The sequence below is a fragment of the Rhinoraja longicauda genome, chromosome 16, assembly GCF_053455715.1.
Source record: "Rhinoraja longicauda isolate Sanriku21f chromosome 16, sRhiLon1.1, whole genome shotgun sequence".
Classification (NCBI taxonomy): Eukaryota; Metazoa; Chordata; class Chondrichthyes; order Rajiformes; family Arhynchobatidae; genus Rhinoraja; species Rhinoraja longicauda.
The window spans coordinates 19,649,727-19,675,739 of NC_135968.1; the positions used below are offsets into that span (position 1 = coordinate 19,649,727).

Here is a 26,013-nt window from a genome sequence, read left to right on the forward strand (position 1 = left end):
ACTGAAATCTCTTCAGGGGATTATTTGTTGTAAGTCCTTTTAGATTGCTTGTGATTGCTGGCAAATTGAGTATAGTGCATAGTTTTATCCACCCCCTCTCCTTCCCTCCCCACCAAAATGTATGATGTGTATCATTATAACCATATAACCATATAACAACTACAGCACGGAAACAGGCCCGTTCGGCCCTACCAGTCCACGCCGACCACTCTCCCTGACCTAGTCTCATTTACCTGCACTCAGACCATAACCCTCTAATCCCCTCTTATCCATATACCTATCCAATTTACTCTTAAATAATAAAATCGAGCCTGCCTCCACCACTTCCACCGGAAGCCCATTCCATACAGCCACCACCCTCTGAGTAAAGAAGTTACCCCTCATGTTACCCCTAAACTTTTGTCCCTCAATTCTGAAGCTATGTCCCCTTGTTGGAATCTTCCCCACTCTCAAAGGGAAAAGCCTACCCACGTCAACTCTGTCCGTCCCTCTCAAAATTTTAAAAACCTCTATCAAGTCCCCCCTCAACCTTCTACGCTCCAAAGAATAAAGACCCAACCTGTTCAACCTCTGTAGCTTAAGTGCTGAAACCCAGGCAACATTCTAGTAAATCTCCTCTGTACCCTCTCCATTTTGTCGACATCCTTCCTATAATTTGGCGACCAGAACTGCACACCATACTCCAGATTCGGCCTCACCAATGCCCTGTACAATTTTAACATTACATCCCAACTTCTATACTCGATGCTCTGATTTATAAAGGCAAGCATACCAAGCATTATGCTATTTTAGTTGAGACTGGAGCTATTCTGCCTTTATGACAAAATTTAATATAACTTTTTCATTTGGCTTGCTAAATTGAAATGTAGCCTCCATTCACTTTTTTTAGATGGGTGTCGGTGCGTTATCATTAAGTATAAGGCTCTTAATAGCACTGTGTTGACACCTTCCATCCCTTTACTCACAACTTGAAGTAGACTGGGCAGTAATTGACTCAAATGGATAAATCTACCTTTTTGTGAACAGAATGCTTTTAAAAATAAAATCATCTAGAAAATGAAAACTAGAGGCCATTAAAAATGTTGACCTATATTTGGGCAATTACGATTGAATACATTTTTTTCAGTTATTCAATTGCAAGTGTTCAGTCTTGCAAGGAATTTCAAACCTTCAATGTAACCATTTAAAATTAAACCCCAGTGTCCTTTTCTCAGATTTTTTAGATTTTTTAAAGATTTAGAAATACAGCGCAGAAACAGGCCCTTCGGCCCACCGGGTCCACGCCGCCCAGCGATCCCCGCACATTAGCACTATCCTACACCCACTAGGGACGATTTTTTAATCTTGTTTACATTTGCCCAGCCAATTAACCTACAAACCTTGGAGTGTGGGAGGAAACCGAAGATCTCGGAGAAAACCCACGCAGGTCACGGGGAGAACATACAAACTCCGTACAGTACAGCACCCGTAGTCAGGATCGAATCTGAGTCTCCGGCGCTGCAATCGCTGTAAGGCAGCAACTCTACCGCTGCGCCACCGTGCACGATATTTGAATTTAACAGAACTCTCAAAATTCAAAGTACTGATTGGAATAGGTTAATTTTTCTTCCTTTCACCATTATCCTAAGAGGAGTTTATAAATGAAGCTGAATCTTGTGGCAGATTTAAAAGATCTCAGCATCTCAATTTCCAATAATTGTCATAATAAAAATAATAGTCCTTATCAAGGACATATTTTGTAACTGGAGCAATTTGTTACAGTTTAGGATTTTCTTATTTCAATGTTAGGTTTATTTATTCTCCCTCCCCTTTAATATTTTGATTAATGCAATTACCCCTCCTTCACAACCGCCCCCCACCCACCACCACCACTTCCAGCCAACACACCTCTAATTAATAAGTATAAGAAAATAACTGCAGATGCTGGTACAAATCGAAGGTATTTATTCACAAAATGCTGGAGTAACTCAGCAGGTCAGACAGCATCTCGGGAGAGAAGGAATGGGTGACGTTTCGGGTCGAGACCCTTCTTCAGACTGAAGAAGTCTGTAATTAATAAAATTCTCTGACCAAGTTTTGAAACTAACTAAAAATCTTAACTGACACACCATTTAAATAGTCTCAAGCAGTTTGGTCCAGATTCCTAATCACAACACACCTGCACACAAGGGACTGCAGATGGTGGAAACTTGATTAAAATAAAAAAACTGCTAGATAATTTCAGCAAGTCAGAGAAAAATGGACAGTTGAAGTATGGGACTTGGATAGGAATGGTTATTCTCCTGGAAATTCATGTAGCTCTGTGATGGGATTGTTGCAATGTCACGCAGGTGGAGAAAATATTGTTACTCGCTGCCTGAGTTTGCATGTCAATCTTGCTAGTTAACGGTGGTTTCGGAGGGTGGCTGTGAACAGTACCCTATCAAAGAATCATCAGCTCAGAAACAGAGGGAGAAAATTTTGATTTAAAAAAGGTTCATGCATTTATATGCTTGGTTGGCCGAGGCAATTGGGCAAAAGATATTTGCTCTGAAACATTTCAAGAAACTGGTAATGGGTTTATGATTGATGTTTGCAGAGGCAATATGTTCTGTGTTGTTTAATCTTTGTTTTATTGATGTTGATATATACATTCCATTTATTGAACTTTTCTTGCTCTAATTAATATACGAAATGTGAAGTCTCATAACTTTGCAGTATTCATTTTTACTTTCCCCTTTTATTCCATCTCCTCCATAGTTCCCTTGTCTCTGTCTCGTACTTTTGCTGTCAGCAGAACAGAATCATTGGCTGGTTCACCAGGTACATTTTGCACAAATTAATTCTAGCTCTGTCTGTTAAAATTGCAGTTGGCAAACAAATGAGATGTTCATCCCACGTCAAACTAAAATCTGCACAGTATTTTTAAAATGCAAACCATTATTGGGTTGGAGCACTTTGGTGTAAAGATGCCTAAGCCAGTACAACCACGTGAAATTCTAAACCGTGTGTGAAATTTTCAGTTTTCACAATTGCAATATTGCATGATTTGATCAACAATATCAGCTACCATGGAACTGAGGGATTTCTAATAATGTTCTAAATCATACGATGCAAGTAGCTTTGGGGACGAAAGGAATTAGCAAGATTCCCATGCTAACCTTTCTGTCAAGGGCCATTGCCAGAGTGTTGCCTTACTCAAACCGGAGGAAAAGTGCATCATACTTTACTTGGGTAACTTAATTGTGTGAATGTTAAATTCTCCAATTTTAGGTAAGTAAATAATCTCCTTCTCTGTGCCTCATCTGGATTTGTACCAATTTCTCCCTTTCCCTGTCACCTATATTCCTTCCTTCAGTTCCACAATCTGTACCTCTTCTATCCTTATTTCACACTATTTGTCTTTTCTTCTCTGGCCTTTGTCTAAGCATCTGCCTATCAAAGCCCCCCCCCTCGACTCGCCTGCATCCACCTAGCATTTTTTGCAAACCAGTATCTGCAGTTCCCTGTGTCTCCAGTCAAGAGTATTTAATTGTCATATGTACTGACAACGGAACAATTACGTTCTTTGGCTATACACCAATGCCATTGCTTTCCTTTACCCAAAAGGCCATTACTATTCATCGTGTACTATTCATCCACCTGCCAAATCTACTGAACATACAATGAAAAATAAGAAGGGTGGAAGTTTACCTCTTGGCATTTTTAACAATCAGTAATGGTTTTATCTGTAATCCTTTTTACAAGTGAAAAGCTTGCTTGTAGGATATTCTGCTGAAATGGTGTGGCTGATACCATAATTAATGGCATCCATACATTATTGAGATTCTACCTAATGTTTCTGTGTCTATTTTCTAATGTGAAAGTGCTTTATCGACTGATTTTTAGTGATTACTTCTCTGCTTCCAGTGTAGAATTTGTATTCTATTTCATGGGAACGGTAGTCAGAAGCTAGTAGGTTGTATTTCTCAGGGACACATAGAGGCAGACCAACAGGCCTTCAGGTCCAATGCCTAATTTTCTCTTCACTCTTATGGTTCTAAGATAGGGTGAAAGCCATTAGCTTTTCTATGGAAATAGTGGAAATGCCTGAAATTGTTATAAGTCCTCTGTCTGAGAATTTTAACATAATGTATACATATTAAGTTTACTCATGGAAAATTAAGTTGTGCATTTCCAGAGTATTTTGGAAGATTGTGACTGGAATTTGACATAGGGTGACATGTAGAAAAGTTGGACCATATATGGAATGGAAAGACTTTGTTTTCCATCCTATAATAGCATTTGTGTTCACATCGTAAGATTTAGATTCTTCATTGTATTAACCCTTGCAATGCTGTTTCAAAAAATACTTTGTGCTTCAATAAGATTTCAGTGACCATTTCTTAAATAAAAATTAATGTTAAACAATTATAGTCACCGGGAAAGGAAGAGCCATGTCCATCTTTGTTTCTGAGCCTTTGGTCCATATCTATTCTTGCTCTTGCCCTACCTTTAACCACTCTCTTCTTAAGACGTCCTACTCTTGTACTCTTGCATTTTTGCGAATGGGTGTACATTTTTGTAATAGATATATGTAAAGTCCAATGAATATGTTTATAACATATCTTGAATAGATTTGATTTTATCCAGCAGTTGATAATGTCCTTTCTTCTGAAAGTCTTATACACCTACTCACTGTTGTTGGAGGTTGACCTCCATTTTATATAAAAGAAAAAAAATACTTCTGGAAATGTTTTGGGGTAATTGTGTCACTCAGTTTAGACAAAATGGGCTGCAGAATTGTTCAGTACAGTTCATTGTGGGATTATAAATTCAGATGATAACCAGGTATTAAAATGGTTTTCAAAACTATTGTAGTTTATTGTTGTCTTGTTTCTGAATTTGCAGATGGCATCATTGAATGCTTAAGTCACAACTGCTTCCTTAACTGGATCAAACTATTAAGAACAGGGAAAGATTTTTAATTCTTTGGGTGATGTACTTAGTCTCCCAATATTGCAGGATATTGTGCCTACATAATGAGACCCAAAAGTTATGGTTTGCATGATATTTTTCACATTACCTCATACTCGTGACCATGGATCTTTGTAAATTTATCAAGTCCCAGACTTGTTATGATTACATTCTTGAGATTTTTGGAATTCCTGCTGCAAGACGGTGAGGTGACCTTCAGTTTGGTGCATTGTTTACTCATTAGAAAATGTACAGTACTAAATTTTTATCTGGAGTTGCAAAATTAAAGGGGTTTGATATCTACTGGTTTTGTACCATACTACTTAGTCCTTTAATAGTGCTGGGCTTTAATTTTTTTTGGAAAAAGCTATCTTGTTAAAGTAGTCAATTGTGAATCATGAGCTCCTTCTCGTATGTCTTGTTCTCAGTCTCTTATCTAGATTTTGATAGTTTTATTTTGAAATTCAAAATGTACGTTCACCATTAAATTGTGTGGCTTGTCCTGGGGAAACTATAAAGGCTGAGAGACTTCAGCTGAACAACCATACATGTGGAAATTAGTGGCTGTCATAGCCATTACTCAAACATCTTTCTTCTTTGCTTAGATAATCGGTCTCCACCTCGAACATGTGGTTTAAACCATTCCGACTCATTGAACCGGGGTGATCGAATTGATTCAATAGCATCACAGATGGGGAGTAACAACAGTCAACTAAATTCATTGCTTCAAATGTATGTTCCAGACTACTCTGTGCGTGCTCTAACTGACTTACAGTTTGTAAAGGTAAGGCTAGATATTGTTATGCTTTCTAGATGTTTTATGAAAAAAGCACAACAAAGGCAAAAAGTGATCTTGCTTCTTGTAGTTCTAGTTCTGTTTTTGCAGAAATGGTTTGGTTTCCTCAACCTAGTCGCACAGTTTAATAGTGTCCATCTAATAAAGTTGGCACTCCATTTGAATGTAGCTTCACTTATTTTCTGTTTCACTGTTTCACATGCATGATGTTGCCTATCGGTGATCAGACCCAACATGTTCTTTTTTGAGACTAAAACTATTCAATCCACAAAGCTCTTCATTGAATTAATTGTCTGATGGGCTTACAAAATCTGATTGCATAAAAAAAATGCTCCCAAAGGTTGAGGTTTTAAAATTGTTAGGTGATAAAAGCACAATTTTAGAAATACTAAAAATACTCAACACATTGAAAGATTTGTTTCTACTGGAGCATAAACATGGGAGAATATAGCAAAGTCTACAAAATAATCTCTACTTTTGCATTCAAAATGCATTTAAACAGAAGGGAGAAAAACCGTTCCACAAACTCAGCAATTAATTTAAACTATGGCGCTTTTTATTTCAGGCATTGTCAGATAAATGTTTTCTGCCCTTCACAGATGCTAATCCCATTATCATGTCTGCGTTACTTTTTAAAGTTTTGATGAAAATCAAACCTGTTCATTAAACTTGGGTTTTACACAGATCATTTCAGGGGAAGATTGACCATCATTACACCAGGAACAAACTATACCAGAGAATTAATAATAATAATAATAATAATAATAATAATGCATTACATTTATATAGCGCTTTTCAAACACTCAAAGACACTTTACAGGGATTTATAGAACATAGAGAAGTGAATAAATAGATAAATAAGTAAACGAACAGAGAAAGGAGACAGAAGGTGAGGTGACCTTCAGTGGTTGAAGGCAGTACTGAACAGGTGAGACTTCAGTGATGTTTTGAATGTGGTGAGTGAGGAGGAGTCTCTGACGGTTTGGGGTAGTGAGTTCCATAGGGTGGGAGCAGCGATGGAGAAAGCCCTGTCCCCCCAGGATCTGAGTTTGGTCCGGATGGGGGGATAGGAGATTGGCAGCAGCAGAGCGGAGGGTGCAGGTGGGAGTGTGTCTGTGGAGGAGGTCAGTCAGGTAGGATGGGGCCAGGTTATGGAGGGCTTTGTAGGTCATGAGGATTTTGTACTGGATTCTCTGGGGGATGGGGAATTGGAAGTTGATAAGCTTGGAGGCCAGTTCTCCTGGCAAGAACTTTGGACTTCATTCCTGACCTTGCCCATTCAGTCAAAATGCACTTTGTTCGCAGTGTCGTCAGTAAATTGTATGTGTATAATTTAGTCTGAATGAGGCACAACATGCACTCATTATTTATTCTGCAACCTTTGAGCAGGAAAAAGCAGTACTGGTGTTTCTCAAACAATAAACTCTGCTGCAAATGTTTTTAAAAATAGAGTGGTCCTCAGACATTTTGGGAACGAAATGGCTGGTTCATTTTATCAGCTATTTTACACAGCTATTAGTTTGATGATTTAAGCAATTTTTCAAATTCAAATCGAAGATTAAAAGGTTAAACTTTCAATTGCTAAACTCAGCCTTGTGAAGTGTTGGGGCCCGTTCTTTTGTAATTTTGATCAAAGCTGAAAATGCTCTTTCAGGAACAAAAGGCTTTTTAAAATAGCAAGCCAAAACTTATAACATTTCCCTGAGGCTAGGAAAATGCTCAATAAAGTAATACATTCTTTAATTCTGAGCGGCTTTATAATTGTCTCATGTGCTATTTAAATGTACAATTAAATTTTCCTAATGCTTCTGGCTCATACTTTTAACCTCAAGGGCATCTAGTTTTCAAACAACTCTTGATGGATGAGAATTATAATTTTGATGGAAGTGAATTGGTTTTAATATTCTTAAATGAAGAAAAGTCGCATCCTTTCAAAATTTCAATAGATTGCATGTATTTTAAGACATCTTCAGATTCATTTCACATTTTCTTTCCACTTTATAGATTACAAGACAGCATTATCAGAATGCCCTGATGGCATCCATAATGGATATAACGCCACAGTCATCAGACAGTGAAAACACTAAAATTGAATTGACTTTAAATGAGATGCATGATCACTTACCGGATGAAACGGCAAATCTACTAAATGAACAGAACTGTGTGACTCACAAGTCGAATCATAGCATGCACAGTGAAGGCAAAATCTAGAACAGCAGCAGAGCTGCTCACTCGCTTATTTTTCCGAGAACTGCTGTATTGTGTATGCAGGCACATGCAAGCACACATGTCCACTGTCATGAGACCAAAGAGCTGTGCCTCGGCACAAGAAGGTGTACAAAGAATGACAGAGGTGGTTGAATTGAACACTAAACAACTGCCAAGATTCAGACACATCCTCTGCACACTGGTGGCTTGTTATCCTTCTTTATTTCTGTGTTTTCATTTGTTTTCCTTGCACAGGAGGAGAATGGTAAAATGTTGGAAAAGTAGCGTGCGGGCCACATTCTGGCTGAGAAATGTGTATTTTTTTAATGACGACCTATTGAGATTAACTGTGAGACTGTAAAAATTTGTTTTAAATTATGGTGTGTGATTTACGATCGTCATTGCAGGCGGATGTTCGAAATTTTGAAAATGCGTCTATTTCTCCAGCTTAATTTAGTAGGTATTTGACGTTTTCAACACCCATTGCATTAGATGGGGTGTTCTTGCATATTTTATCCCAAAAGAGTTGGGGTTGCTGGGCATTTAAATTATAACTTGAATATGGAAACTTGATTCCACATTTGCACAAAACGTCATTGACTTAATTGATTTCAACACATGTATGCAAACTGTGAATAACACTCCAATATATATGAACTCTAGAACTCCTTTGGAAGATATAGCAATGTCTACATAGCAGGTAAATATGCCAAATCCACCAATGGACGAATGTATAAAAGGGTTTTTCAAATTGAGAAACACAGCTGTAATTGTAAGTGTTCTTATGGCAGACTGACTATCACTACATATTGTTTAATCAATCAACATTGCAAGTAAATTGCAGTTTGTATTATATTGTACAAAACTGACTGAGGTGAAGTATTCTGACTACAGTATTCATAACTATGTATATATTAAGCACAAAAAAACTATGGATGAAGTGTAAGTTTCATAAGATTGTCAGTTAAATGACATTTATAATTAACAATGGTAAAGACTTTGTAGATTTACAGACTATTTATTTTGTATATGATTTATTTGTATATTTTGTGATTTCATTTTGTGTTTTGTTTTCTGATTCTATCATTCCATTTGGTTAAAATGGTTTTATTCTAAATGGCTTTTCATTCCACTTTGTCCTGTGTTATTTCTCACTTCGGTTTGCATTTCGGTTTTGTTCTTTCGAATCGAGTGCCTCTTCACTCTTTCTGTTGTGGTTTCCTTTGACCAGATACTACCTGGTGTAATCATTAATGGAGCAAATTATGGAAATGGAAAAATGGCCTGGACTTGGTTAATGGAGCTTCTCATTTTATACTTCGAAAGTGAATAAGTTTAATAAAGAAATGATTCATAATTAAATGGGCACTGATTTATTATCAGGGCATGCTTGTGACCACCAGTTTTGCATCTAGGACAGCAACTAAGCAAGGGAATATTGCACTTCATCCATATATCCATGGAGAACAGTGGACTCTTCAAATTTAGATTTATTATTCAAGGACTTTCTCTAAGAACAGCAGTAAGCGATGTCGTTGGGCTGATGTGATTGGTAAATTGACCTAACTTGGGCAAAATATGACAGGCATGCACTTAAAATCGCTGTGCTGAAATATCTAAATATTTTTTACAGCTGAACAGGCCCGCACCATATGTAATAGTTTAGTGGCATTTACACAGGTTATAGGACATGGTGCCTTACCCTGCAAACATAGTGGAGGTACCATGAGAATTGGAAAGATCTTTCAACTCCTGATAAGATCTGAGGGGGACCTGGTGCCTGTAGTGAAACCTATATTCTATTAAAACAAATAGAAATGCAAGGGGGTCTGAAATGGTCACGAGATATTCTTGCTCGACCTTCCTTTCAGTGCGTGATACTGGATCCTTGGGCATTAAAGGCTAAAGTGCTCCCTTTGGACCTGTGAGGGATAGTTAATTGTGGTAAATTCCCAGAGAACAGCTTTTACTCAGAAGTTAACCTTTCATTCAACAGCAGACTTGAGGAAGCAATGCTCTACGTGACAAGGGAAATCGGAACCAGAAAGGCCCAAATTGTCTGGCCTTCCTCCAGGAAAGTGGACATCACCATATTTACATTCAGAAAGAATCTGGTGTATATCACTCTGCAGTGCTGAGGTTTCCCCTCCCTGGCTGGAGCACTGTTCATAACAATCTTCAAATGTTTGTGTAACAAAAGTCCCCTCACCTTCAACCTATGTCCTCTAGTTTTTGATTTCCCTACTCTGGGTAAAAGACTTTGCATTTACCCAATCTATTCCTCTCTATCTTATATACCTCTATAAGATGACCCCCTCATCCTCCTGCACTCCAAGGAATAAAGTTCTAGCCTGCTCAACCTCTCGCTATAGCTCAGCCTCTCAAGTCCTGGCAATAGCCTTGGAAATCTGCACCCTTTCCAGCTTAACATCTTTCCTATAAAACGGTGTTCAAAACAATATTCAAAATGTGGCCTCACCAATGTCTTGTACGACTGTAACATGGCCTCCCAACTTCTATACTCAATATGAAGGCCAATCTATCTACCTGTGATGCCACTTTCAAGGAACGATGTACCTGCACTGTTGTTTTCTAATATATCTGAAAGAAGAAAATCTTCCTGTAACATTTGTATTGGACTGTGATACAAATTGCTAAGGAGATGGACTCTGTAATAAATATTTTAGCAGTATGTGAATGCAATAACCAGTGTGGAATTGCACTGTGTAATAAATGTTCCCTTGAATACACCTCCTCTGTTGTTGTAAATTCATAAGTTATAGAAGCAGAATTAGGCCATTTGGTCCATCAAGTCTAGTCTGCCATTCAATTGTGGCTAACCTATCTTTCCTTCTCGACCCCATTCTCCTGCCTTTTCCCCATAACCCCTGACACCCTTACTAATCAAACATTTGTCAACCTCCACCTTAAAAATATCCATTGTAGAATTGGACGGTGTAATGAATATTGCTGAATAGCTATAGCACCCTGTCTTACTTGGTGTAATCACCCTACACTAACTATTCTGTACAATGCATTTCAAAGTGCTGGGTCATAATAGCAAATATCCCACTCTGCACATTGAGTCTAACCAGGGAAAATTACATCTTTCATGTAATGGGGCGAACATAACTGCTGAAGCTTGGTGTGACCATCCTTGAAATGCTGGTCACCATTCCAAACTACCCCAAGTGGAAACTAAAGCACTGGTGAAAATGAGATTTAGGAAAGTCCAAATATCAAGCAAGACTGAGCACAAAATAGATTCCCACCCTAGAGACATGGATTCTGAGAAGAATGCAGATGAGGCGAGCCCTGAACATGGGTTGTACCAATGTGGAAAAGCAAGATGTCTTTGATTGCCTCCTGTTGTAAGACACACATAGTCCTAACTTGGGAGTACACTGCTGTTCCTTCATTATCACCAGATCTAAATCCTGGAACACCCCACCAGCACAGTAGAGGCCCCTCCACAAGACAGATTGCAATGGTTTAAGGTTTATGAGAGGCATAGGATAGACAGTCAGAGCTTTTTTTCCCAGGATGGAAATATCCTACAATATATGGCATAGCAATAAGGTGGGAGGGGAAATGTTTAATGGAGATGTGTGGAGTTAGTTTTTACACAGAGAGTGGTGGGGGCCTGGAACGCATTGACAGGGGAGGTGGTGGAGGCAGATATGATAGTGTTAGGAACATGGAAGTTCAAGGGATATGAGATCAGTTTAACTTGGCATAATGTTCAGCACAGACATTCTGGCCCAAAGGGCCTGTTCCTGTGCTGTTCTATGTTCCAAGGTGGCAGCTCATCACCTCTTATTAAAGGTGATCAGGAATGGACTAACATTTGGCTTTACCAGCAACAACCACAATCTGGGAATGAACAAAATAAAATGCTTCAACCCATAGCCTACTGACTTAAGAAACACTGAACGAAAGCTAAGAACCAGGTTGGGAGGGGAGGACAGAGTAGGCAGAGAGAAAATTGAAAAAATATCAGGCAGGAAAGAAAAGGTAAACTGAATTATTAATCGATTATATTTTAACCGGTTGCTCTGGCACTGAATTCCTATTCTCAAGCTTTGGGTGACCACAAGCACCACTGTACTAAATCGGATCACTCTGTCACACAGAAGATATAGAAGTTTGAAAGCGCACATCCCCATACAGAACAGCTTCTTCCCTTGTGCAATCAGGCTGCTGAACGGACATTCCACAGGCTCGGTAGGGTACTGTCCGATTCATTTCTACTCCATTGCAGACATTGAGTTTGTCTCTACAATATTGAGTACTATATTCTGAACTCTGCATCTTCCCCTTTGCTCTACCTATTGTACTTGAGTTTGACTTGAATTTATATATAGTATTTAATTTATTGATTTGATTGGATAGCATGTACCTCAGTTACACATGACAATAAACTTAGCAAAGCTTAGACAATAATAAACCGAAGCTCACCTAATCTAACTCCAATAAAACCTGGCTACAGACAACAGAAGAAAGGAACAATGTGTGATTTGATTTACCACAGAGGCACAGACATTGTCATTTATTCAATGATGTTTACTGCACAGGAAAAAAACTTTCCCATCAAGGATTTTGGCAGTAAATCTCTACATCAATCACAACAGAAAAGAGAAAAAGTATTAGTTGGCCACATGGCCTCTTTATCCTGATTTTCCATTCAATCCTATTGTTAATCTTTTACTATTTCCATATGCCCTCTCCCACCCACCCAATTCCATAGAGCGAGTCAGACAGCATGGAAACAGGCCTTTCAGCCCACCACATCCAATACCAACCATCATGTACCCAATTTTACTAATCCCATTTACCAGCAGCCTTCTATGCCTTGCAGATTCAAGTTTTCCTCCAGACACTCCATCTTTTATCCCACAATCTATCAACCACAGCCTACTGTTTGAAGGCTCAGACTTTGACTAATCCCGTGTCCTGGAGTAGAACAGAGGTGTCACAGTGGTGACAACTGCTCTCAGGATGGACCCCATTCTCACACAAAAAGGCTCCCTCAACAAACCCCAATGTTCAACTAGTTAAAAAAGCAAGATCCCTTTCAGAAGACATTTAGGTGGATATTTTAGAAAGGGCTTAAAGGGATATGGGACTAGCATTGGATGGTAAGTTGGTCAGCATGGACTCGTTGGGCCAAGGGGCTTGTTTTCATGCACTGTAGCTCAATGGCTCTGACCTCCCAAAAACATTGCTCCTGAGAAGTTATAGAGGTGATCTTAGAGGTGTACAAAGTCATGAGACGAATAGATCAGGTAAACGCACAGTCTCATGCCCAGGATAGGGGAATCGAGAACCAGAGGACATAGGCTTAAGGTGAGGGAGGAACAATTTAATAGGAACCTGAGGGGTAAATCCTTTTTACACAAAGGGGTGATGGGTAGATGGAACAAGCTGCATTTAGACAGGTACTTAGATAGGATAGGTTTAATGGGATATGGGCCAAACGCAGGCAGGTGGGACTAGTGTAGATGGGTAGGTTGAGTCGAAGGGCCTGTTTCCACGCTGTATGACTAAGTTCCTTTGCTGGAGGTATTGAATTGTGGCAAGGTGTGAACTTGTGACAGGTGCACTCAACACAGAAACTCCTAGAAGTTGCTCAAGCAGAATCATTTAAAATTAAACAGGGGCCTATCAGTTTAGCAGGATTGGCAGCAGGACGTGATACGCTTGGTATTGATTGATTGATGCATTTATTTGTCATTCAAAAATAAATTTGAACGTGATGTCATTGCCATAGTCATAACAATAAAAAGCAAACAAAACACACAAGTACCTAAATTTAACATAAACATCCATCACAGTGACTCTCCTCCAGGCACCTCCTCACTATGATGGAAGGTAAAAAAAGTCTTATCTCTTCCTTGCTTCATCTCCTGCAGTCAGGCAGCCAAACTGCTGCGTCAAGGGGGATCAATGCTCACGATGTTTTGAAGCCCCCGCCGGGCGATGAAAGGTCCTGCAAACGGACCGATTCAAGCCTTGCAATTCGGGGCGGTCGAAGCTGCTACGGCTGGAGCTCCCGAAAAGGCGGTTGCCAACCAGGGACCCGCGAGCTCCCGATGTTACAGACTGCAGAGCCCGCGGCCGAAGCCTCCAAAGGTAGAGTTGCAGCCGTGATCACAGCGTCACCACAGCCTCCGAAAGTCAGCCAGCTCAGAGATAGTAAGTCCACAGGCTCTGCAACCGGAGCCCTCAAGGTCGATCCCAGCTGGAGGCCACCAACTCCTCGATGTTAGGCCGTAGTGCGAACGGAGATACGACACGGAAAAAGGTTGCATCTCCGTTGAAGAAAGAGATTTTTAAAAGTTTCCCCCACCTCCCCACATAATACACAGCTAAAAATAGACTATTACATACATCTAACGCTAACGATAGACAAAGAAAGAAGAAAGACAGACTGCAGGCGATCCGCTGCCGCAAATGTGGAGGGGGATTACTGGACAAGAGGCATGTGGAAGAAGGAAGGTGATCTGGAGAGGGGAACATTCAACACTGACCAACCGCAGAGAAAACCTCAATCTTCCCACCTGACATCAAAATGTTTTATTTGGAACTTTTACATTATATTCAGAGCCTTTATCCCAGGATGGAAATAGCAAATATTTGCGGGCAAAGCTTTAAGGTGAGAGGGGAAAAGTTTAAACGAGATGTGCAGGGATGGTGGGTGCCTGGAATACGCTGCCAGCGATAATGGTGGAGACAGATACAATAGGGACATTTAACTCACTTGGTCATACAATAGTCTGTGAGTATTGTAGTCATGGACTATAGTCTGTAGTCCATGACTACAGTCTATAGTCTATAATCCATGACTACAATAATAGAATACAATAATATAGTACAATAGTCCATGACTTAAGGATAGCGGAGTGAGGGGGTATGGGGAGAAGGCAGGAATGGGGTACTGATTGAGAGTGATCAGCCATGATCGCATTGAATGGCGGTGCTGGCTCGAAGGGCTGAATGGCCTACTCCTGCACCTATTGTCTATTGTCTACAATACTCACAGACTATTGTATCTGCCTCCACCATCAACCCTGAGAGTGCATCCCAGGCATCCAAAAAACATGGATATGCAGGGAATGGAGGAATACAGATCATGTGCAGGTAGATTAGCGATGGTCTTGGCTTCATGTTTGGCACAAACACTGTGGGTCAATGGGCCCGTTCCCGTGCTGTGCTGCTCTGTGGTCTATTTAAGTTTACTGGTTAGCAGATCTGGTGATCTGGTGATACTGGTGAGCAGATCTCTTCTTCAACAGATGGAAACGATTCAGCAGCAGCCTTTGCTCTGGACAGAACACGCTGCACCGCAGGATGAGGTCCCTCCCTCTGCAACACGCTCAGACAACCAGAACGGGTCAGTAGCTGCACTCTAGAAAAAAATCAAGAGGAGATAGTTGAGGCAGGTACATCAAAAACATTTTAGTTTGGTTCAGGAATACAGTGCAGAAACAAGCCCTTATAAATTCATAAGTCATAGGGAATAGCATTTGGCCATTCAGCCGATCAAGTCTACTTCGCCATTCAATCGTGACTGATTTAGCTTTCCCTCTCAACCCCATTCTTCTGCCTTCTCCCCATAACCCCCGACACCCGTACTAATCAAGAATCTGATTAGAACCTTTGGCCCACCAAGTCCACGCCAACCAGAAATTACTCCTTACACTAGCACAATACACACTAGGGACAATTTAACCAAAGCCAATTAACCTACAAACCTGCACGACTTTGGAATGTGGGAGGAAACCGGAGCACCCAGATAACACCCAAGCGGTCACGGAGAGAACGTACAAACTCCGAACAAAGAGCACCTGTAGTCAGAATCAAACACGTGTCTCTGACGCTGTAAGACAGCGAGTCTACCGCTGTGTCACCATTCCGCCCTTTTAAAAGACATTTAAATAGGTATATGGATAGGAAAACTGTAGAGAGAAATGGGCCAAATATGGGCAAATTGGACTAGCGTCTATGGGGGGGGGGGGGTCTTGGTAGGCATGGACGAGGTGGGCTGAAGGGTCTGTTTCTTTGTTGTATGACTGTGACTAATTGTAAGAACAATTAATACCTCCACAAGGTGGCGCCTCTTCCCAACAAACCGTCACCAACAGAAAGCTATGCGGACCTGACCCAATGTAGAGCTAGGTTCTATTTACCAATGGTTCTTTAGTCACGAATGCATTGCACAGTGAAATTCTTGCATCCATCACCATATTTTGGCACCATTTACAAAAGAGAAAGTCCAAAGTCCGGTTTACACGGTGCATGTACTGGAGCGTCCCCGATCGAGGTAGGCCCAGGTAAGCCGATGGCTGCTGCAGGACCTCCTCCGTTGCCCTCGACCGGCTCGTCCCACCAACCGACGTCCCTCTCCTCACCCAACCGCAGAGAATTGTGGACGCAGCCCAAACCATTACACAAACCAACCTCCCTTCCATTGACTCCATTTATACCTCACGCTGCCTCAGCAAGGCCTCCAACATAATCAAGGTCGAGTTGCACCCTGACCACTTCCTCTTCTCCCCTCTCCCATCAGGCAAAGGGTATAGAAGTGTGAAAGCGCACACCTTCAGATTCAGGAAGTTTCTGCCCAGCTGTGATCATTCGACTCAACCATCCTACCACAACTAGAGAGCGGTTCTGAACTACTTTATAATCTCATTAGAGACCCTCAGACTTCCTTTGATTGGACTTCACTGGCTTTATCTTGGGCTGAACATTATTCCCTTTATCATGCATCTGTAAACTGTGAACGGCTCGATTGTAATCATGTATTGTCTTTCCGCTGACTGGTTAGCACACAACAAAATCTTTTCACTGTACCTCGATACACGTGACAATAAACTAAACTGAAACTCTGTGTCCTGGGGGGCTACCCGATACATACCTCCCATCATTTTATGTCTTTCTATCAGGCCTCCCCACAACCTCCAGCATTCCAGACTGGAACACATAAGAGTTGATACCACTGTGGCTATGGAGTCCTGGACACAGGAATCAGCACCCCTCCGTGCCCCCCCCCCACCCTGCAACTGGGTCCTCGACTTTCTGACCCACAGACCACAATCGGTGAGGATAAGTGACACCTCCCCCTCCATCATAATTCTTAATATCAGTGTCTCTTAAAGGTGTGTTCGCAGTCCCCTACAATATTCCCTAACAGGCCTCAAGATCCCTGCACTTACACGGTGGGACTTAAAAATGGTGTCAAAACTGCATACTATCTCAGTGTACCACTGCTTTACACTTGTACCATAACTGGGATGCCTAAGATATCTCTAAGTGCTTATGTATAGTGTGATACTTGTACTGAACTGTGTACCAAAATGAATTTTGCTGTACCTCGCTCGGTACATGTAACAAATAAAGTACCATTGTAACTATTGTATACACAAGACTGTACGGCCAAATTTAGCTCTAGCTCCCCTCCGCAAGTTTGCAGTTGGGGGGCTGGATCATGAATAATGACGAGACGGAGTACAGGAAGGAAATTGAGAACTCAGTGACATGGTGTCAGGACAACAATCTCTCCCTCAATGTCAACAAGACAAAGGAGCTAGTTATTGACTTCAGTACATGCCCCAATCATCATTAGAGATGCTGAACTGGAAATGATTGAGAGCTTAAAGTTCCTTGGTGTTAACAATGATCTGTTGCGGACCAACAACACTGATGCAACAGAAGATACACCCAATCCTCAACCTCCCGACGAGACTGAGGACATCTGGCCCCAATGGTCCTTACAAATTTACCCCATTGCGAACATTGGACGTTGTCTATGGAACTAATGTGCTACAATGCAACTATATTATGCACACTGTATCTCATAAGTGTTAGAAGCTGAATTAAGCTAGTCAGCCCATCAAGTCTAATCCGCTATTCAATCATGGCTGATTTATCACTCCCTCCTACCCCCATTCTCCTGCCTTCTCCCCACAGCCCTGACATCTGTACTAATCAAGAATCTATCTACCTCTATCTTAAAAATATCCAATGACTTGGCTTCACAGTCGCCTGTGGCAAAGATTTCCACCCTCTGACTAAAGAAATTCCTCATCTCCTTCCTAAAAGAATGTCCTCTAATTCTGAGGCTATGACCTCTGGCCCTAGTGGAAACATCCTCTCTGCATCCACTCCATCCAAGCCTTTCACTGTTTAGTAAGTTCCAATTAGGTCCCCCCTCATCCTTCTGGACTCCAGCGAGTACAGGCCCAGTGCCGTCAAATGCTCATCATATGTTAACCCACTCATTCCTGGGATCACTCTTGTAAAACTCCTCTGGACCCTCTCCAGAGCCAACACATCCTTCCTCAGATAAGGTGTCCAAAATTGCTCACAATACTCCAAATGCAGCCTGACCAGCACCTTAGAAGGATGAGAGGAGATCTTATCGAAACGTATAAGATTATTAAGGGGTTGGACACGTTAGAGGCAGGAAACATGTTCCCCCAATGTTGGGGGAGTCCAGAACAAGGGGCCACAGATTAAGAATAAGGGGTAGGCCATTTAGAACTGAGATGAGGTAAAACTTTTTCAGTCAGAGAGTTGTGAATCTGGAATTCTCTGCCTCAGAAGGCAGTGGAGGCCAATTCTCTGAATGCATTCAAGAGAGGGCTGGATAGAGCTCTTAAGGATAGCGGAGTCAGGGGGTATGGGGAGAAGGCAGGAACGGGGTACTGATTGAGAATGATCAGCCATGATCACATTGAATGGCGGTGCTTGCTCGAAGGGCCGAATGGCCTCCTCCTGCACCTATTGTCTATTGTCTTATAGAGCCTCAGCATTACATCAGTTTTTGTATTCAAGCCGTCTTGAAATAAATGGCATTGCGTTTGCCTTCCCCTTTGCTCTACCTATTGTATTTGATTATATTTATGCATAGTATTGTCTGATCTGATTGAATAGCATGCAAAACAAAGCTTTTCACTGTACCCCGGTACACATGACAATAATAATAAACCTAAATCTCTGCATGTGAGAACTTGATGAGAAGATTAAAGTACAATCATCCTTCATTAAAATGTTGCATTTAAGCCTATTAAATATTCAGTGGGAAATTCAAGGCTCTGAAGGCAGAGAATTCTTGTCACATATCACACACAAGGCCACGTAACAGAGACCTGATAGTGAGCTGGCACCGTCACCAGCAGAGCTCTGGGTGGTCTTTTCAGAGCGGGGAATGGGTGATAAGCACAAGGTTCCTGATTCATCAGAACACAATGTTCGCCGTGTAGACTGCTTCGTGAAGCTGAACCACACTCACTTCAAAACCGTTAGCCATTTAGTGTTCCCTTAACAATATTTCCCAACCATTTGCAGTGAAGGGTCAAGTTTGAATAAGCAGCTGTTCTTGCTGCAAAAATTGCTTCTTCATCGCCCTTGTGGTTTGGCTCTTAATTTCCTGAGGACGGCACATGGCGCAGCGGTAGAGTTGCTGCCTCACAGCGCCAGAGACCAGGTTTTGATTCTGACTATGGGTGCTGTCTGTACGGAGTTTGTACCTTTTCCCTATGACCCCCGGGTACTCCGGTTTTCTCCCACATTGCAAAGAGATGCAGGTTTGTAGGTTACTTGGCTTTGGTAAAAATTGTAAATTGTCCCTAGTGTGCGTAGCATAGTGCTAGGGTACAGGGTTGGTCGGCACGGACTCGGTGGGCCGAAGGGCCTGTTTCCGCGCTTTATCTCTAAAGTCTCAAGTCTAATACACTGTTAGGGCTGGACGCCCGAGGGTGAGAGGAATTAATCTACAGGGCCTGGGTTCAACCCTAACACATCAGTTTGAAAAGTTAAATTTATTTTTTAAAACTTTTAGAAATCCTAATAAAAGTCAGCTTGCACCAGTGAAAGTGTTTGGAATGTCACAAGAAATTCCATGGACACATGGATTTGCAGTGAAATGGAGCACGTGCAAGCAGACAGAGATTAGTTTAACTTGGCTTCATGATAGGTGCAGACATTGTGGGCCGAAGTGCCTGTTCCTGACCAGCACTGCTTAGTTTAGTGATACAGCATGGAAACAGGACCTTCGGCCCACCGAGTCCACGCCGACTATCGATTACCCGTTCCTACTGGTTCTATTTTATTTCCCTTACTCGTCCACTCTTTTCACACCAGGGGCAATCTATAGAGGCCAATAAGCGAGTTTGGTACCTCGACCGCGCATGCGCAGGTCAAAGGTCACTTGTGCTAAACATTCTCGCCAGCTGAGCTGCTGGGTGTATACAGACCTGCGTTTCATCCGTATTTTCCAGTTTTGCTTCTTCGAGGCAAGAAACTTGCTTTCAAAACTATTAATTAGGTGCATTTATGGTTAATTTGTAAAAAATTAGTTAATTTGTAAAAACGTTTTACTGCTTTATGCTTCGGTGAGTGAGCGAGATAGTGACGTTTTTCTTTTGCATTGAAACTTGTACCGGAGCCGTCGTGTCTCAACCTGAAACGTCAGCCATTCCTTCTCTCCAGAGACGCTGCCTGTCCCGGTAAGTTACTCCAGCATTTTGTGTCTACCGGAGTGATGTGTTTCTGAGCGATATTATAGGGAGGGTTTGATCAGACAAACCGCTCCGCTGGATGCTGACCTCTGGAGCTGCCTAATCGCTGCATGGACAGCAGCTTCAAGTTTACAGTGGTCATCCATTGACATTCGGGACTGGAGCCACCGCCCGCACAAAGCAGCAATTCATTCACTTAAATGTTTGTTTTTCTTTTGCATCGCCGACAATCCAAGAACGATTGAGAAAACCAAGAATAACTCATGGTTTGGGAGGTGCAACATATTCCCACTTGAGGAGCAGCTCCAGGACGTTACAATGCAAAAGAATATTCTCACGATCTCGCTCACTCACCGAAGAATAAAGCAATAAAACATACAAAATCATTGTATTTTTTGCAAATTAACTATAAATACACCTAATTAATAGTTTAGAAAGCAGTATTTTCTTACCTCGAAGAAGCAAAACTGGAAAATACGAATGAAACGCAGGTCTGTATACACCCAGCAGCTCAGCCGGCGAGAATGTTTAGCACAAGTGACCTATGACCTGCGCATGCGCGGTCGAGGTAACAAACTCGCTTATTAACCTACAAACCCGCATGTCTTTGGGACGTGGGAGGAAACCAGGACAGCCGGAGGAAACCCACGCAGTCAAAGGGAGAATGTGCAAACTCCACACGGACATCAGTTGAGGTGAGCATGGAACCTGGGTCTCTGGCAGTGTGAGGAGGTGGCTCTACTATCTGCATTCCATGCTCCATATTCCATAAAATGCTATTTTTACTTGTCCTTCTTGCCCAATCTCGCCAATAAATGGCTCCATCTTAACCACAAGATTGGCTCACCACTCTCTCAAGAAGCCAAAATGTTGTTCCATTGCATCAGATCACTGCAAATTGTTCATGAGACTTTTGGACAGACACATGGATATGCAGGGAATGGAGGGATATGGATTATGTGTCGGCAGATACGAGCTGGTCTTGGCAACATGTTCAGCACAGACTAGGAGGGTCGAAGGGCCCGTTCCTGTGCTGCACTGTTCTACATTCTATGACAATTAAATAATCAGTCTGAAGAAGGCTCCCGACACGAAAAAACACCTATCCATTATCTCCAGAGATGCTGCCTGACCCGCTGAGTTACACCAGCACCTTGTGTCTTTTTTTGTTAAACCTGCATCTGCAGCTCCTTGTTTCTACTAAACACTCCTGAGTCTTGGCTTCTCCGGAGTACCCTTGTAACTAAGTTCTCTCATTCCCAGAATGTGAATGGGAACATGTTGTTCTAAAGAGCTTTCCGACAAATGAATTTATCAGTCGTCTGCACTTGTTTTCTTCAACAAGACTCAACATCATCGAGTACATTGTATTCTAACTTTGCGTGATCTTGCTCAATTGTACCGATGCCCTACAAAATATTGAACAAATGGTTTAGTTTAGTTTACTTTAGAGATGCAGTGCAGAAACAGGCCCTTCGGCCCACCGGGTCTGCGCCAACCATCGATCCCCACACATTAACACTATCCTACACCCACTAGGGACACTTTTTACATTTACCAAGCCAATTAACCTACAAATCTGTACGTCTTTGGAGTGTGGGAGGAAACCGAAGATCTCGGAGAAAACCTACGCAGGTCACGGGGAGAACGTACAAACTCCGTACAGACGGTGCCCGTAGTCAGGATCGAACCCGGGTGTCCGGCGCTGCATTTGTTGTAAGGCAGCAACTCCACCTCTGTGCCACCGTGACCACCGGGTCTCTCATTCCAACTTCAACACTAACGTGAGAAGAACAATCTGCAGTATGTTGTGTACAGAGAAAACCACACTGGTTAACAAAACATTAGTGTTAGTAACTAGATGTTAACCTAGCCTTGAAGACCCAGGCCACAAACCCTGCACAGATTCACAATCCACTGGGCAGCAAAGATCTCCACACTTCTTCAGACATAGTCAGCACTTCAAAGCCTTTCCCACCCTGGCCACTCCCTCTTCTCCCCACTTTCGTCGGGCAGAAGGTGCAGGATCTTGAAAGCACGTACCATCACCCTCAGAGATAGCTTCTTCCCCCTTGTTATCAAGCTTCTGTGGCGTAGCAGCACACTGGCGCAGTGGAAGCTTTGCTGCCTTACAGCACCAGCATTGCTGCCTTACAGTGCCAGAGACCCGGGTTCAATCCTGACCACGGGTGCTGTCTGTATGGAGTTTGTACGTTCTCCCTGTGACTGTGTGGGTTTTCTCCAGATGCTCTTGTTTTCTCCCACACTCCAAAGGTGTGCGGGTTTGTAAGTTACAAACCCCCATACTGCCCCCGACCCAAATGATCTCCTTAGATCTATCCCCTAACCTTCCCACACCTGATCCAAGATGGCATCCAAGCCAGACAATGTTCTGTGTACTGGTCCCAGAGGTGGATCTGCAATCACGCATTACAATCGCTCCACTCTTTTAAACCTCTACTCCATCAGCAGCATTTCTTACTTAAACTATGATCTTGTACTAAAGGTTATTCCCTTTATCCTGTATCTGTACACTGTGGATGGCTCGATCGCAATCATGTATTATCCTAACACTGACTGGTTAACACGCAACAAAAGATTTTCACTGTACCTCGGAACAATAAACTAAACACCTCAACTAACTAAAGATAGACACAAAGTGCTGGAGTAACTCAGCGGATCAGGCAGCATCTCTGGAGAAAAAGGATGGGTGATGTTTCAGGTTGGAACACTTCTTGAAGTGCCAGAAGAAGGGTCTCAACATAAAACATCACCCACTCTTTCTCTCCAAGAGTTGCTGCCTGGTCCGCTGAGTTACTGCAGAACTTTGTATCTATCTTTGGGGTATACCAGCATCTGCAGTTCCTTTCTGCACCTTAATTAACTAATTCATTAACACCAAATCCCAATCTGAAATGTCGTCTGTCCATTTCCCTCCACAGATGCTGCCTGACCCGCTGAGTTCCTCCAGCACTTTGCAATTTGCTCACTAACACCAAGAACTGCCATCTTATGACGTGATGGAGCGCAGACAGCATACAGAGAGCCGGGCAACATTCAGAGTTTGCCACTTATCACCGCAGTTCTGCTCCAAATAAGCAGATTGAGTCTGTTCAGAGACCTTGACTTGTTTAAGGGTTTAAAAGATTACAGAGCTCGGTGCAAGATAGAATTTTTTATTTATATTTACTCACAACTTTCTGGAATAATCATGTTTAGTCCTGGATGTAAACTGTGTTTGTCTACACTTTGTGTAGCACACTCTGCAAACTATAAAGTCTGCATCAAAACACAGTCACACCAGTAAATATGTGCAGCTGACTACAGTCTTATAGACAATAGACAATAGGTGCAGGAGTAGGCCATTCAGCCCTTCGAGCCAGCACTGCCATTCAATGCGATCATGGCTGATCACTCTCAATCAGTACCCCGTTCCTGCCTTCTCCCCATACCCCCTCACTCCGCCATCCTTAAGAGCTATATCCAGCTCTCTCTTGAAAGCATCCAACGAACTGGTCTCCACTGCCTTCTGAGGCAGAGAATTCCACACCTTCACCACTCTCTGACTGAAAAAGTTCTTCCTCATCTCCATTCTAAATGGCCTACCCCTTATTCTTAAACTGTGGCCCCTTGTTCTGGACTCCCCCAACATTGGGAACATGTTTCCTGCCTCTAATGTGTCCAATCCCCTAATTATCTTATATGTTTCAATAAGATCCCCCCTCATCCTTCTAAATTCCAGTGTATACAAGCCTAATTGCTCCAGCCTTTCAACATACGACAGTCTTGTAGTACTGGAGGTCCTTTATCAAAAAATAATGACACACAACTTCACAGGTTCTTCCCCAACTTCCCCAAAAAACAATCTGATGGAGGAACTCAGTAGGTCGGGCGGCATCTGTGGAGTGAAATGACGTTTCAGGTCAAGATCCTCTTTCTTACTGAAACATCACCTGTCCATTCCAAAATGTTGTCTGTCCATATCCCTCCACAGATGCTGCCCGACCCGCTGAGTTCCTCCAGCATCTTGTTTTTAATTTCCACTTATTTTGAGATTTTGAAGTGTGCAGTGGGGCAATGGTAGAGGATCCAGGTTCGATCCTGATCACGGGTGCTGTCTATACGGAGTTTCCACGTTCTCCCTGTGACCGTGTGGGTTTTCTCCCAGTTCCATCCCATGCTCCAAAGGCATACAGTTTGTAGGTTAATTGCCTTCTGTAAATTGTCCTTAGCGTGTAGGACAGTGTTAGTGTACGGGGTGATTGCTGGTCGGCGCGGAACCAGTGGGCCGAATGGCCTGCTTCCTCGCTGTATCTCTAAAGTCTAAAGTAAAGTCTAAAGTTTTACCTGCGGCTCCCTGGGTGGGCATTCCCCAGAGCTGGGAGACACTTTGCCAAGCGACTGAATAGTGAATTCATCTGCAAACCGCGAGCTCTCGAGAATCGCTGCCGTTTCCTCATCCACAACTACTGTCTCTCCTTCCTGGTCAATGGAATAAAAAGTCATTTCAAAAACTGTAATTCAGTGTGGGGAGATCCGAGAAGATCACCAACAGAAGGTAGGTTGCTGCGGAGAACACATACCGGTCGGGGCAAGAAGCCAAAGTGCTACGAGGGTAATTGGGTAACACAGTGGCGCAGCGGTACAAATGCTGCCTCACAGCAGCAGAGACCCAGGTTCAGTCCTGACTGCAGGTGATGTATGCGTGGAGGTTGCATGTTCTTCCTGTGACCGCGTAGGTTTTCTTTGGGTGTTTCCTGCTTCCTCCCACATCCGAAAGAAGTGCAGGTTTTTTAGGGTGCCAAAGTGGGATAACAGAAAACCAGTGTAAGGGAGATCAGTGGTCGGCATGGACTCAGTGGGCCGAAGAGCCTGTTTCCATGGTGTATCTCTGAACACTCTTGATTCTTTAAATGAATCCAATCAAGAGGAACAAACTTCTTCAAAAGAGGACAGAAACTGCAGATGCTGGCTTACAATAAAAGACACAAAGTAACCCAGCAGGTCAGGCAGCATCTCTGGAGAACATGGATAGGTGACGGTTCAGGTCAGGACTCTTCTGAGTCTGAGCCCGAAAACTAAAGGAAATAGAAAGTGAAGAAAGGTTGAGATGAGACACATGGAATGGGTGCCGATGTGTGAAGCATCCGGAGAGGACGCGGCAGCAATAGTGGAGAGGTCCGTGCGGCAGTCGATGATGGCGCCGACGGACGGACAAGGATGGACCACGTGGAAGTGAGGACGCCACTGCTAGGGGAGGGAACAAGGGAGGACCCGGCATAGGAGGACCGCTGTGAGTAGGGGGGGTCGGGGAGGGGGGGCAACAAAGGGGGACCTGGTGCGGATACTCTGCATACTTTGTAACTTTGTCAGAGCCCTTAGGTGGCGACTATTTGCATACCTTGCGTGTGTATGCAAAGAATTTCACTGTCAGTCATTCATTCAACATTGACAGACATAAACCTGCCTACTTCTCCGATATGCATCTCGCGCAGGCAGAGGTTAGTTAAACTTGGTATTGCGTTCGGTACGGACTCTGTGGGCTGAACG

The 26,013-nt window shown here is 42.5% G+C and overlaps 2 protein-coding genes across 3 annotated transcripts in view; one reads left to right on the forward strand and one right to left on the reverse strand.

Annotated features, from left to right (window-relative positions):
• The window catches only part of LOC144601324 (metal transporter CNNM2-like), a 117,933-nt gene extending 107,259 nt beyond the window's left edge, over nucleotides 1-10,674 (forward strand). Inside the window, exons 6-8 of one of the 2 annotated variants that reach the window (XM_078413367.1) lie at nucleotides 2,740-2,802; nucleotides 5,541-5,719; nucleotides 7,736-10,674. In XM_078413367.1, the coding sequence (XP_078269493.1) occupies nucleotides 2,740-2,802; nucleotides 5,541-5,719; nucleotides 7,736-7,942 (449 nt within the window). In that variant the 3' untranslated portion in view covers nucleotides 7,943-10,674. The remainder of the gene's footprint in view (nucleotides 1-2,739; nucleotides 2,803-5,540; nucleotides 5,720-7,735) is intronic. The other variant, XM_078413368.1, reaches the window with a different exon arrangement.
• A 1,776-nt stretch (nucleotides 10,675-12,450) lies between these two features.
• as3mt (arsenite methyltransferase) overlaps nucleotides 12,451-26,013 on the reverse strand; it is a 28,995-nt gene continuing 15,432 nt past the window's right edge. Inside the window, exons 10-11 of the mRNA XM_078413370.1 lie at nucleotides 24,811-24,945; nucleotides 12,451-15,347 (exon numbers count right to left, since the gene is read on the reverse strand). Of these exons, the coding sequence (XP_078269496.1) occupies nucleotides 15,246-15,347; nucleotides 24,811-24,945 (237 nt within the window). The 3' untranslated portion in view covers nucleotides 12,451-15,245. The remainder of the gene's footprint in view (nucleotides 15,348-24,810; nucleotides 24,946-26,013) is intronic.